This window comes from Bos taurus, chromosome 5 (assembly GCF_002263795.3).
Source record: "Bos taurus isolate L1 Dominette 01449 registration number 42190680 breed Hereford chromosome 5, ARS-UCD2.0, whole genome shotgun sequence".
Lineage (NCBI taxonomy): Eukaryota > Metazoa > Chordata > Mammalia > Artiodactyla > Bovidae > Bos > Bos taurus.
This window is the reverse complement of record NC_037332.1, coordinates 64,091,369-64,105,112: the sequence shown is the minus strand read 5'-3', so window position 1 is coordinate 64,105,112 and position 13,744 is coordinate 64,091,369. Positions and strand designations below refer to the sequence as shown.

At 34.6% G+C, this 13,744-nt stretch overlaps 1 protein-coding gene across 5 annotated transcripts in view; it reads left to right on the top strand.

Annotated features, from left to right (window-relative positions):
- The window catches only part of BLTP3B (bridge-like lipid transfer protein family member 3B), a 93,729-nt gene that overhangs the window by 60,190 nt on the left and 19,795 nt on the right, over positions 1–13,744 (top strand). For 4 of the 5 annotated variants that reach the window (XM_005206614.5, XM_005206615.5, XM_059886449.1 and 1 more), the window contains 5 exons: positions 2,954–3,234; positions 4,588–6,089; positions 6,434–6,606; positions 10,759–10,901; positions 11,585–11,735. In XM_005206614.5, the coding sequence (XP_005206671.1) occupies positions 2,954–3,234; positions 4,588–6,089; positions 6,434–6,606; positions 10,759–10,901; positions 11,585–11,735 (2,250 nt within the window). The remainder of the gene's footprint in view (positions 1–2,953; positions 3,235–4,587; positions 6,090–6,433; positions 6,607–10,758; positions 10,902–11,584; positions 11,736–13,744) is intronic. The other variant, NM_001192527.2, reaches the window with a different exon arrangement.

Here is a 13,744-nt window from a genome sequence, read left to right as displayed (position 1 = left end):
ATTTTATTTCAATCCTCATTTGTACCAAATTGTTTAGGATCTAATCCTCACCATCTTCATGCTTTTCAGTGGTCTTTTTGTATGTTTCAAATGTGTTTTCTCTTCTACCTTCTTGACAGAAACTGTGAAAATTAAGATAGTTTAAGGCATTTGCTCAGCACCTCATAAAGAATAAAGTGGCACAGCTGAAACTCAAGTATAGGTTTTCTAAATCAAAATTCTTCCCACCCCATCCCATCCTCACCCCCAAATTGTATTTCACTGCCCTCTAGTTGTTTGCAGTCATTTATCTGTAATTGGACAATCCCTTTGTTTCCAACACCCACCATTGTTTTCCTTAAATAATGTCTCATTCGTTGAACTAGTAATTTTTCTTCAGAGTAAAGCCTATAGTTTCCAAGATTTCTGACTTCTAATCTAGGTTTATTTTTATCAGTTTTGTTAAAGTGCACCAAGGGAATTAAAATATTCTATAATCTATACATTTTCTTCTGATAAAAGTATAAAATTCCTTCACAGCAATTTGAATCTTAGCCCCCTAATATTTAAGAGTGAAACTGGTTGGTTATGTTTAACTACTTTTATTATGGAAAATTTTACATATACAGAAATAAGGAACATAACATATTGAATCCCTACGTACAGGGAGGGATTCATTTGCAGTTCTCACATTTCATCTTTCTCTTAAGTGCTCCAACTTTAAAAATATATAATCTTTTCTTTATAATTGTAAATATAACATGCTCACAATATATATTATATATAAAGAAAATACGCCCCCCCCCAAAAAAAAATGCCCATGAGCCTACAATTTAGAGAGAACTTATGCTAATAAAAGTGTATCAGTTTGCTAAAGCTACCATAATAAAATACTATAGAGTGAGTGGTTTACATAGCAGAAATGTATTTATCCTCATAGTTCTAGAGGCTGGAATTCTAGGTCAAAGTGTTGGCATGGTTGTTTCCTCAGAGACCTTTCTTCTTGGCTTCTAGATGGTTGTCTCCTCACATGTCTTTCCTGTGTGTGTGTCTGTTTTCTAATCTCTTCTTATCACACCTGTCATATTGGACTAGGGCCCACCCCTATGAACTCATTTTGACCGTAATTGACTTTTTAAAAGGCCTATCTCCAAATACATTTATTCCTGAGGTATTTGAAGTTAGAACTTCAGCATATTTATTTTGAGGGGATGCATTTCAGACCATAGCAATAAGTATAGTGTTGTTAGTCCTGTTTTGAATGTATGCATTTGTTTAACATATTTGACTTACATTCTGACCTTTACCCTTAATGATCCTAGTTTTCTACATGTTTATTTTAAATATCTTTAATAGCTACGTAATAACCTATTTCATAAGTAGACCCCTGTTAGAAACTGCATATAGATCTTTTTACTGCTTAGTGTACTAAGTTTCTTCCTCTGTCCCAGATCTGCGGTCAGAGTTCTTCTATTCTTCTGGACTACATTTACTCTCTGTTTCTCTCTATGGCTGCCATTATCACTAATCTATATTTGAGATTCCCTCTCCTTTTTTCCCTCAACGTGATTGCCTCAGCAGCTCACCTCCTTACTATCCTTGAAGATAAGCACCTCCACATCCCCAATAAGATGTCTCTGTTGTACTTTAATTTTTCTACTTTCGTATATGTCTCTTGTAATCATCCATGAACTTTTAAAGGAAAGTTCTGTGACCTTTTTTATATTCTTTGTGCCTAATACAATACAGTTAATGTAGTTGGCTTCTTTGAATCTGCTGAAAGAAAGTAAATGAATGAAAGAAAACAAATCCTCTTCAAGACATTGTTACAATGTCATCTCTCTACTGATATCTCACACCTTGTGTTTATTTTCCTTAAATTAGCATAGTTTAAAAGTTCTAGATGTTCACACTGTTTGCTTTGGTAAAAGTGAATAGGTCTGAAATTTTGGAATAAAAGATCTTCACCAGAATACTCTGAAAATGATAATGGCTTTTATGAAGCAATAGATACAGATTTCTGGGAGTGATACACTCTAATTATGAATATTAGTTTAACATAAATTAGCACTAAAATGTTTATTCAACCCATAAGAGTCCAATGATTTGGAGGATCTATGAGTGTATTTGTTTGATTGATTATTCAAGAGATACATGATTTTTTACTTGGCACCAGATATGTTCAGAGAAGGCAATGGCACCCCACTCCAGTACTCTTGCCTGGAGAATCCCATGGATGGAGGAGCCTGGTAGGCTGCAGTCAATGGGGTTGCTAAGAGTCGGGCACAACTGAGCGACTTCACTTTCACTTTTCACTTTCATGCATTGGAGAAGGAAATGGCAACCCACTCCAGTGTTCTTGCCTGGAGAATCCCAGGGACGGGGGAGCCTGGTGGGCTGCCGTCTATGGGGTTGCACAGAGTCGGACATGACTGAAGTGACTTAGCAGCAGCAGCAGCAGATACTGTTCTAGGCTTAGGATTAAGTGGAGAATAAAACTTGTGTCTCACTTAGCACTTTCATAAGAAATTAGTCATTAGGCTTGGTTCTTTCATTTTAGAGAATTCAAATTAAGTCAGGTAGTAAATCCTTGTAGAAATACGTGACTGAGGATCACAACTTTGATGTGATCCTTTGATACTTTGAGCAAGAAGGTAAAATTTTCAAGTTTGCTTCTTGGTGACTGTAACATTAGGAAAAGAAATCTAAACAGTACCTCTTACTTATGCAGTCAGATTTAGATCAAACTGTATAGTTTTCTATTAGTGAAGCATTGAAGATGTTTCCTGTCTCTCCAGACATGTGCTACCATCCCCTTCCACATATAGTATCACTTAAATTTTGTAAATAACATTGTAAAATATTTTAATGTTAATGTGGAAAGAATAAAGCTTAAACATGTATTTTCTGTTCTCAGGGAAGATTTAGAACTATCGGTTTATTAAAAATCTTTCTAAATTTTTTTTCTCCACAGTTCCATCTCCCAACCTTTATAGCCAGCTGAATGCACTACAGTTTACTGTGGATGAAAGAAGTATTTTATGGTTAAATCAGTTTGTGTTGGATTTAAAACAAAGTCTTAATCAATTTATGGCTGTGTACAAGTTGAATGACAATTCAAAATCTGATGAGCATGTTGATATTCGAGTCGATGGCTTAATGCTAAAGGTACCATATAAACAAGTGGCTGTGAGAATAAAACCATTTTTACAGAAGAAAAGTTACCAGCATTGTAATTTCCAGGATTTAAGATGGGTACTCAAATATAAATCAACTTCATTGCAATCTTAATTTTAATCTGTTTTCAATTATAGAAGCTTTAAGGGACTGCTTCCTCTCTCTTCCCCATTCCTTCTTTCTCTATTTTTCTTCTTTTTTTATTTTTTCCACTGCTCATCCATTTGGAGGTAAGCAGTAGAAATAAGTTACTTTTTCTTTATAATTTGTTTTATTTTTGACTGCACTGGGTCTTCGTTGCTGTGCCCAGGCTTTCTCTAGCTGCAGTGAGTAGGGTCCGCTCTTAGTTGAGGTGTGCAGGCTTCTCAGTGTGGTGGCTTCTCTTGTTCCAGAGGGTAGTTTGTAGGCACATGGGCTTCGGTAGTTGCAGTGTGCGGGCTCAGTAGTTGTCGCTCACAGGCTCTAGAATGTGGGCTTCAGTGCTTGTGGCACATGGGCTTAGTTGCCTGGCAGCATGTAGAATCTTCCTGGACCAGGAATTGAACCTGTGTATCCTGCATTGACAGGTGGATTCTTAGCTACTATACCACCAGGGAAGTCCTAAATATCACTTTTTCGCCCTGCTTTTTACCAGAGCTGATAAATTTTTTTTAATAAGGGTAAATAATACAGTGAAGTTTTAAAATTGTGTCTGGGCTTTATTTGTTGCATTTATTCTGTTATTAATATGTAAAGATAATAGAAAGTTCCTTTTTATTGCTGCCAAGTAGTTGATAATCAGAGTTCCATGGATATTTGAACTTTAAAGCAAGGAAGCTAAAAAAATAGTATAGTTTGAACTCTTTGTTGTAAATATTTTGAAGACTGGGCTTTATTATCTTAGAAAATAATTTTACTAAATAGTTTGACCTATACTCCTATGTTTATTTTCTTAATAGTGTTCTCCCAAATAAATGGCTCAAATGATAATTATCCAGTCATTCCATTTACTTATCTAGTCATCCTCCAGATCACTTGAAGTTAAAATATTATGACAAAAAATTCTCTTTTCCAAACTTGGCACTTATATACTCAGGTCATATATATATATATATATATACACACTCAGGGCATAGTAAGCATTTAATAATTGATTTACTTGATTTAATTCAGTTTTGTCCCTTTTATTTTGTGATAGTCTACAAATATGTGTGTTATGTACATTTTTCATTGTGGTTTTTTTCCCCTTTGGTTCTTTTGTTAGTTGTTAATCATTAAAACCTTTTCATTTGGTTTAATAAGATTTGGGTGGAGAGAATATTTTATGTCAGGATAGAAAAATAGTGTTTTGGGGAGAAATGTCAAAAAGGATTTCTGTGCTGTCATATTATTTTATCTTCAAGCTGTGTGGATTTGTAAGTCAGGCTAGATTAGTTTTTTTTTCTCTTCTAGTTTGTCATTCCTTCTGAAATGAAATCTGAATGTCATCAAGATCAACCACGTGCAATTTCTATTCAGAGTTCTGAAATGATTGCTACAAATACAAGACACTGTCCAAACTGTCGACATTCTGATTTAGAAGCTTTATTTCAAGACTTCAAAGATTGTGATTTTTTCAGTAAAACATATACCAGTTTCCCCAAATCTGGTGACAATTTTAATCTTCTGCATCCAATCTTCCAGAGACATGCTCATGAACAGGATACCAAACTGCATGAAGTTTATAAAGGCAATGTTACTCCCAAGCTGAATAAACACACTCTTAAAACCTCTGCTGCCACAGATGTTTGGGCTGTGTACTTTTCTCAATTTTGGATAGATTATGAAGGGATGAAAAGTGGAAAAGGACGACCAATAAATTTTGTAGATTCTTTCCCTCTTTCCATCTGGATTTGTCAACCAAAAAGGTATGCAGTGTCACAAAAGTCGCTGCAGACTTGTAATCAAATCTCTCTAAATACATCACAAAGTGAGTCTAGTGATCTGACTGGCCGATGGAAGCGAAAAAAGCTCTTGAAGGAGTATTACAGTACAGAATGTGATCCCTTGACCAGTGGTGGTCAGAAACCTTCTTCAGATACATTTTTAAGATTTTCTTCACCATCATCAGATGCAGATATTCATGTCCTGGTTCACGTTCGTAAACATGTCAGTATGCAAATCAATCACTACCAGTATTTGCTCTTGCTTTTCCTCCATGAGTCACTTATTTTGCTTTCAGAGAATTTAAGGAAAGATGTAGAAGCTGTGACTGGCAGTCCGGCTAGTCAGACATCTGTTTGCATCGGAATTTTACTTAAAAGTGCAGAAGTGGCTCTTTTGCTACATCCTGTGGATCAAGCAAATACTCTTAAGTCTCCTGTTTCTGAAAGTGTGAGCCCAATGGTTCCAGATTATCTGCCTGCAGAAAATGGAGAATTTTTGCCTTCAAAAAGAAAACATGTTAGTAGTGGAATAAATCAAATTAGAAGTGTAACTCTTAATCATATGTCGGACAACAGATCTATGAGTGTTGACCTTAGCCATGTCCCTGTGAAGGATTCTTTGCTTTTTAAATCAGCTAGTGATACAAATCTGCAAAAAGATATTTCTTCTCTGAATTATTTATCAGATAAAAATTTAGGGAAAATAAGCGAAGTTGAAAGTAGTGGACTTGTTAGCCAAAGTGGCTCAGGAGAAATTGGATCAGAAACAAGTGGCAAAAAGGTTTCATCTTACACAGATTCAAATAGTGTCTTAAACTACAGAGAAGATTCAAGTATACTGTCATTTGATGATGGTGGTAATCAGAACATACTTTCAAATAGTTTAACTAGTAAGAGAAGTGAAACCATAGAGTCGATCTTTAAGGCTGAAGATTTGCTTCCAGAAACAGCTTCACTCTCTGAGAATGTGGAAATCAGTAAAGAAGAAGCACCCACCATCAGAACACTTAAATCACAGTCATCCTTAAGGTAATGACTTACTGTTGGATTTGGATTGGGAGTTTGTTTAATTGTGTGTGTGTGTGTGTGTGTGTGTGTGTGCACAACACACAAACATGTGCATGTGCTTATGAGTATCTTTTGGCTTTGGACAGAAAACCATGATAAATGAGGCATTAAAATTAGCACATGGAAAAATAAGTTTTTCAGAATATAAAAATACTTTGAGCTTATCCTTAGATAATATAATTTTAAAACTTTGTGTATATTATATATATATAAATATATATTTTGTTTGTTTGTTTGACATATTCTTTAGAAAGTATCCTTTTCCTTTTATGTGATGATTTTCTGATACTTTCGTTTGTTAACAGCGGAAAGCCTAAGGAACGTTGCCTACCCACCTTGGCTCCAGTCTCTACTTATAAGAACATGAGAAGAAGCCCCTCACAAACCTCACTGGATACCATTTCACTTGACAGCATGATATTGGAAGAACAGTTATTAGAAAGTGATGGAAGTGATAGTCATATATTTTTGGAAAAAGGTAAAGCAATTCAATTTAAGAATTTATATACACACATCTTAGAAGTGGCATTTAAGGTGTTTTTAGTTATACTCAGTAATCAGTCATAGCCTAAAAAGATTTATTTATACACACATACACACACAATACAAAGAACATTGTACCTAACTTCTTAATAGTTGTTCTAGTGCATCTTTTGACCAAATACTCCTTCCTTTTTATGGATGATGTTTAGCAGTTATTTATATATAGTCATTTAGATCATTAATGCTACTAGCCTCTATCACAGGGACCCCTGTATTTGGAATTTGATTAGATGGGCTTAATTTGCATGATGAATTCTCAACTATGACTGTGATTTTTCCAGTCTATGTTGTTCTATGATTGTAATTTTTCCTGAATGGATCTATGTGGTTCTGTGACTGTGGTTCTATGACTGTAATTTTTCCAAAATGGATCTGTTGATTCTATGTGGTTCTGTGACTATAATTTTTCCAGAATGGATTTTTGATTCCCATAACCAGAATTCTCCTTCATACGTGATAGTGTATGATGGAACTACATGATTCCCCTATTTTATTCAGAAGCAACAAATGCCTTAGTACAGACCATTAGGAATGACTTAGTATTAGACACATCCCCATCACTAAGACATTGGGGACTTTGTGAACAGGAATAAAACCGTGGACCGTAGCCAGAGAATAATTGCCTGTACAGACCTTAAAGTTTAAGAGAGGCAAATATGAATTACTTTGCATATGAAGAGTAAAAACCTATTGGTATAGTTGAAAACGGCTTAGGCTAGGAAAAGCTCATAGCTTTAGAAACTGAAGCTTGGAGAAATTAATGTCCAGATAAGAAGTAATAGAGGCAGATTTGGATCTCAATTGGTCTGATTCAGGAACCTAAGCTTTCAACCAACCAGTATGCTATGCCAGCACTCCAGACTTGGAAAATGATTACTGTATGTAAACAAAAAGCCCTTTTGTAGTCCATTCACAGTAATCTTCTTCCCAGCATACTTTACCAGTTAAATGTAGATGAGGTACTGATAGGGGTCATAGAAATGTATTCTTGATTCAGATAGCTCTATTTCCTAGTTCCCTTGCCCCCTTTATGGCTTAAGATTCTACTTTAATAGAATATTTCTGTTTTGTGATCAAATGATGCTTCAAAAACAGTGTTCCTGTAGAAAACATTTCCATTTATTCTCAGAAAGTATCAGTGATTTTCTTATTTCTAAAAATTAAATAATAAAAGTGACTACCACTCAATGTGGAAAATTTAGAAAATATAAACTACTACAATTTGGAGAATAACTCAAAAGTCCCACAATCTAGAGATACCAATTGTAATTTATCTTGTAAATGTATATATATATTTCCATACATGTATATATAGTATCACACCTTATATATGGTTCTCAGCCTGTTTTTTTACCAGTATTAAGTTATTAAATTGTCATAAGAATGGACCCTGACTTTTTAATTGTTTCCCTGATACTGAATATTTAGATTGTTTTTAGTTTTTTCCACAGCTATAAGATGCTATAATTAGTATCATTGTTCATAATTTTTTATCTGCATTTCTAATAACTGTCTTAGAATAGATTCTAGCTGTAGACTGTTTTTAGGATCTTGAAAAATACAAGGGCATTTGATTTTATGTGTAATGCTTAAATGATATATGACTGTGTATTTGTAGTTCTCTTTAACTGTAATAATTTTCTATTAAAATAATTATTTTCATTAGGAAAAGACTTATTTTTTCTGTATTTCATTTTAGTTTTACAAGAAATATATGAGTTCTTTCTCATTTAAGAAAACATCACATGTCATGGAAATATCTAGAGTAGAAATTTAAGGTATCACTGTAATACCACCGTTACTCTGCCCTTGATACCGTTCCCCATTCTGGAAATAGCTACCATTGACTTTTGGTATATATAATTCTGGACATTTTTCTTTGTGTTTTCATATACATGTTTGTATGTTTACATGGCTTCCTGGTGGCTCAGATGATAATGAATCTGCCTGAGTGTAGGAGACCCAGGTTCGATCCTTGGGTTGGGAAGATCCCTGGAGAAGGGAATGGCTAACCACTCCAGTATTCTTGCCTAGAGAATTCTATGGACTGAGGACCCTGGCAGGCTACAGTCCATGGCGTCACAAAAAGTTGGACATGACTGAGTGACTGACACTTTCACTTCACTTTCATGTATGTTTCCACATATGAACACTAACATATACATATACACACACACACACACACACACACACACACACATATATACATATACATACACACACATACATATTTACATACACATATATATTGTGAATTTGTATTTTTGAATATATATACATATTTATAAATGAACAAACCCATAGCTGGACTGCCAGCCCACCACAAATTTCAATCTAGTCTCCCCAGTTTTTTTTCATTTTATAGGCAGAATATTCTTTTAAAAAGTGTATATTATCATGTCAATATCCATTTTAGTCCTGATAAGTTTTAACTGCTATAAGGCTGTTAATTTAAAAAGAAAATGTTACTGACAATGCTCTATGTGACCTGGCCCCAGCTTACATTTCTCTTGTTTTCCCATGTGCTTACTAAACTTAAGTTGTACTGTAATATTTACTATACAGTATATATCAGTCTTTCTGTCAGCCTCTTCACTATGACAAATTCCCTCAGTCTTTGTACCTGTGCCTCAAATATTCCTTTTCTTTCTTTTTACTTTATCTTAAATATTATTTTATTAGTGAAATTTTCTTAACCTGTGGCAGTATTAGGAACTCTCTGTGAAATGTGGGAATTTATTCATACTAAATTTTATTTATATGCATTTCTCTGACCTAAAAATCATTTTATTTATCCATTCAGTAGGTAATTTGTTGAACACCTACTTGCTTTGTCAGGCACTGAGTTAGAACCTGATTATATATAGTAGTAAATATAATAATAAAACTTATTACAAAGAAAGACAAATACTATATGATTTCACTCATATTGTGGGTTATATTTTTTTAAACCAAAATGAAAACAGAGCAAAAACAAGTTTGTAGATACAAAAACAGATTGGTTGTTACCAGAGGGCAAGGGGATGGGGAAATGGTCAAAATGGATGAAGGAGATCAATTTTATCATTATGGATGGTGAACTAGTCTTTTGATGGTGCACTTTGTAGTGTACACAGATGTCAAATTATAATGTACATCTGAAAAAAAGAAATTTTTAACAAGCTTCTTGCAAGTTACATTGAGCAGAATGTTCTTTCAGTGAATGAAAATGATACTCATTCTATAATGCACTTAGTGAAATGTTATGAAGACTTATGATCAAGATGTTTATAACAACAACAAAGTAAAGCTTTGTCAAATGCTATCATGTAAGCAAAAGGGTTTAGAGAATGACTAACTTGGTTGTTTTGTCATTCAGTGAATTAATCCTTGAAATCATTTTTAGAATTATTAGCTTTTCTTTTTTTTTTAATACAAAGTCAGAATCCAGGCATGATTGAAGTAAAAAAAGTGAGGCTTTGTTTTGTGTCTTTGGCCCTTCTCATTTTTCTAGATTCATTTTCATTTCAACAATTCTTTTTTATGGTATTTCAAAAAAGTGTTGATTTGTTATGAACACAAATTTTTAAAAATTATCCTTTATCACAGGGAGTTTGAGAAATATTGAAAAAGAGCACATTGAGGAATTAAGGCAGGTTGGTAAGGATGGAAAACAATCACACTGACAATAGTAGTATTGATTTCATGTAGAAGAACTGTAGGATACTGAAAAGGGAAATGAAGTGGTCAGACTGGGATCACTGAATATTGGATAGAACAGAGGAGGCAAAGCTGGCTGACCAGGAACTGCTAGTAATGCCAGCACCACAACTGCAATGGGAAGAACACAGACTGTGGTTGACTGCGGTAGACTTCTTTTCATACTGAGTTTAGGGTTTAATATCTCTAACACCTTACTGTGGAAAGTTATTTCTTACTTTTTGCTGACTAACTGCAATTTAATTTTTCTTTGCTTCTTGTCTTCTTAAATAAGACTATGCTTGAGACAGAGTTGAAGGAACAGTCTCTTTTGGTTAGATAAATGTAACATTATTGGATCATGTATAAACTGATTTTAATTTATTAGTTTATTTTTATCTTATTTCAGGTATTAAAAAGAATTCAACTACAAATTACCAGAGCCCAGCCGATCAGACAAATGCCAGTGCAAACCTACAGAATTATGGTGAAACCTCTCCAGACGCCATCAGTACAAATTCAGAGGGTGCTCAAGAAAGTCATGATGACCTGGTAATCTTTTCAGAGACATTCTATGAAGAGAAATGCCACCAACTTTATCTCATATTCAATATGTACCCATTTATGAGCATTGATATATAAAAATAATTGAAATTGTGGGTAATTTACTTTGCTCTTCCTACTCTTAAAATTTTTCCTTCACTCTTACTGAATTATTATTCTCTGAATTTCATTTTTCTAAATTTTTTAAAAAAATTGTGTTGAAGAGGAAAGGTTCTATCTTTTTTCCATTCTCTATGTTTTGACCTTTATTTTAATTTGATTAAATCTACTGTGAAAAAGTTTGATAGTAAGGATGGTAGTCAGTCCTTATGAGGGGCTGTCTACAAAAGAAATATGTTACTGGTTTATTTTAAGCCCTCTTCACCTAATAAAGTATTCTTATGGATGCCTTAGAAAATGTGTTCAGCTTTTAGTGAAAAGCTAATGAAAAATATGTAACAAAACCATCATATATTTAATCTTGTTGACCTAAAATAATTCTCTTGACTGAGCAGAAAGAAAGGAAGTGGAAGTTTATCACTGTAATATAATAACTGCTTTCAGTTGGTCACAAATATATTTTTATTAGTCACAGTTGTATTTTTTAGAGGTTATAGTAGTTTCCTGTGTTTTCCCTAAACTCTGTTTTGAATTATTTGGTATACTAATATTATTTATGCAATCCTTATTAGATGTCAATTGTGGTATTTAAAATTACTGGTGTTAATGGGGAAATTGACATCCGAGGTGAAGATACGGAAATCTGTCTTCAAGTGGACCAAGTGATACCAGATCAGTTAGGCAATATCAGTCTACGGCATTACCTTAGTCATCGTCCAGTAGGTAAGACTTCAGTGTGATTTAAGCTTGTTTTCTTTTTTAAGCCAAGAGCTCCATCATTTCAAGTAGATATTGATTAAATTTTCAAGGAGATAATGATGACTTTCTACTGGTTATATCTGAATAGGATCAAAATATTCTTTTAACATGGGAAGACCTGATTACTATTTCAAACTCCACCCCTTCAGTTCAGTTCAGTCGCTCAGTCGTGTCCGACTCTTTACGACCCCATGAATTGCAGCATGCCAGGCCTCCCTGTCCATCACCAACTCCCGGAGTTCACCCAAACTCATGTCCATTGAGTCGGTGATGCCATCCAGCCATCTCATCCTCTATCATCCCCTTCTCCTCCTGCCCCCAATCCCTCCCAGCATCAGGGTCTTTTCCAATGAATCAACTCTTTGCATGAGGTGGCCAAAGTATTGGAGTTTCAGCTTCATCATCAGTCCTTCCAATGAATAATTAGGATTGATTTCCTTTAAGATTGACTGGTTGGATCTCCTTGCAGTCCAAGGGACTCTCAAGAGTCTTCTCCAGCACTACAGTTCAAAAGCATCAGTTCTTTGGTGCTCAGCCTTCTTTGTGGTCCAACTCTCACATCTGTACCTGACTACTGGAAAAACTATAGCTTTGACTAGATGAACCTTTGTCGGCCAAGTAATGTGTTTGCTTTTCAATGCACTGTCTATGTTTGTCATAGCTTTTCTTCCAAGGAGCAAGTGTCTTTTAATTTCATGGCTGCAGTCACCATCCATAGTGATTTTGGAGCCCAGTGAAAGGTTGTTGCTGAACCTCGAAAAGACGTCGGGATTCTTGGCCTCCAGAGGAGAAGAATTCAATCTAGGACCAGAGATGAGGCTTGATTGCTCAGAGCTTTTGTGTAATAAAGTTTTATTAAAGTATAAAGGAGATAGAGAAAGCTTCTGACATAGGCATCAGAAGGGGGCAGAAAGAGTACCCCCTTGCTAGTATTAGCAATGGAGTTATATACTCTCCAATGAATCCAAAGAAAGTCTGGAGGTTGTAAAGACCTTACCAGACCTACTCCAATAATTTACATTTTAAGATAACAGAATTAGCCAGAAGGTTTAATCCAGAGACTGTCCTCAGGCAGGATACATTATTGTTATATAGACCTACTCCCATAATTTACATTTTAAAATAACAGGATTAGCCAGAAGGTTTAATCCAGAGACTATCCTCAGGCAGGATACAGAATCCTAAGGAATGTAGAGGGGAAAAAAAAGGCTTGTCCTTTCTTCCTCCTTGAGAATTCCAGACCCCTCTCTCCTTGGGGACCCCTAGTTGTCTTATCAACCTGCTTAGGAAATGACTCTCTCACCAAGAAAATAAAGTCTGCCACTGTTTCCATTGTTTCCCCATCTGTTTGCCATGAAATGATGGGACCAGATGCCATGATCTTAGTTTTTTGAATGTTGAATTATCTTGCTTTATTTTCCATTATCTTGCTTATAAGCAAGTATTTCCTGAGTTTGGTGTGGTACTTGATATTTGATAAAATCATGTATCCTGTTCTTGTGGGTTTTCATTTTAAGATCAACACATTCTCTTAGATACAGAGGGATATAAGTAATAAAACATGCAGTGTATGATGAGGAATACCACATTAAATCATTCCTTTTTCAAGCTTTATATGGAATTATCACTCATAGTTTTCAGTCATTTAAAGACATGAATTTATTAAAACAATTATACTGAGAAATTTAAATGACAGTGTTCAGTTTTTTAAATCTTTTGAAAAGTCACTGAGCTATAATATTTTTCTTTGCTACATATACAGAATGCTATATCTGATATAACACATGTTGAAATACATGCAATCCTGCATGATATCAAACAAACATACTATCACTTCACATCCTGGGAACTGTAGGTAAATGTGCCATTTGTCTATAAACCAGCATCATAGAAGAAAATTACCTCCTGATTTTTTCTATCTGTAGGCCTTGCAGTTTACAATGTGTTTCCTAAAATGAAATTCAAGAATTTCA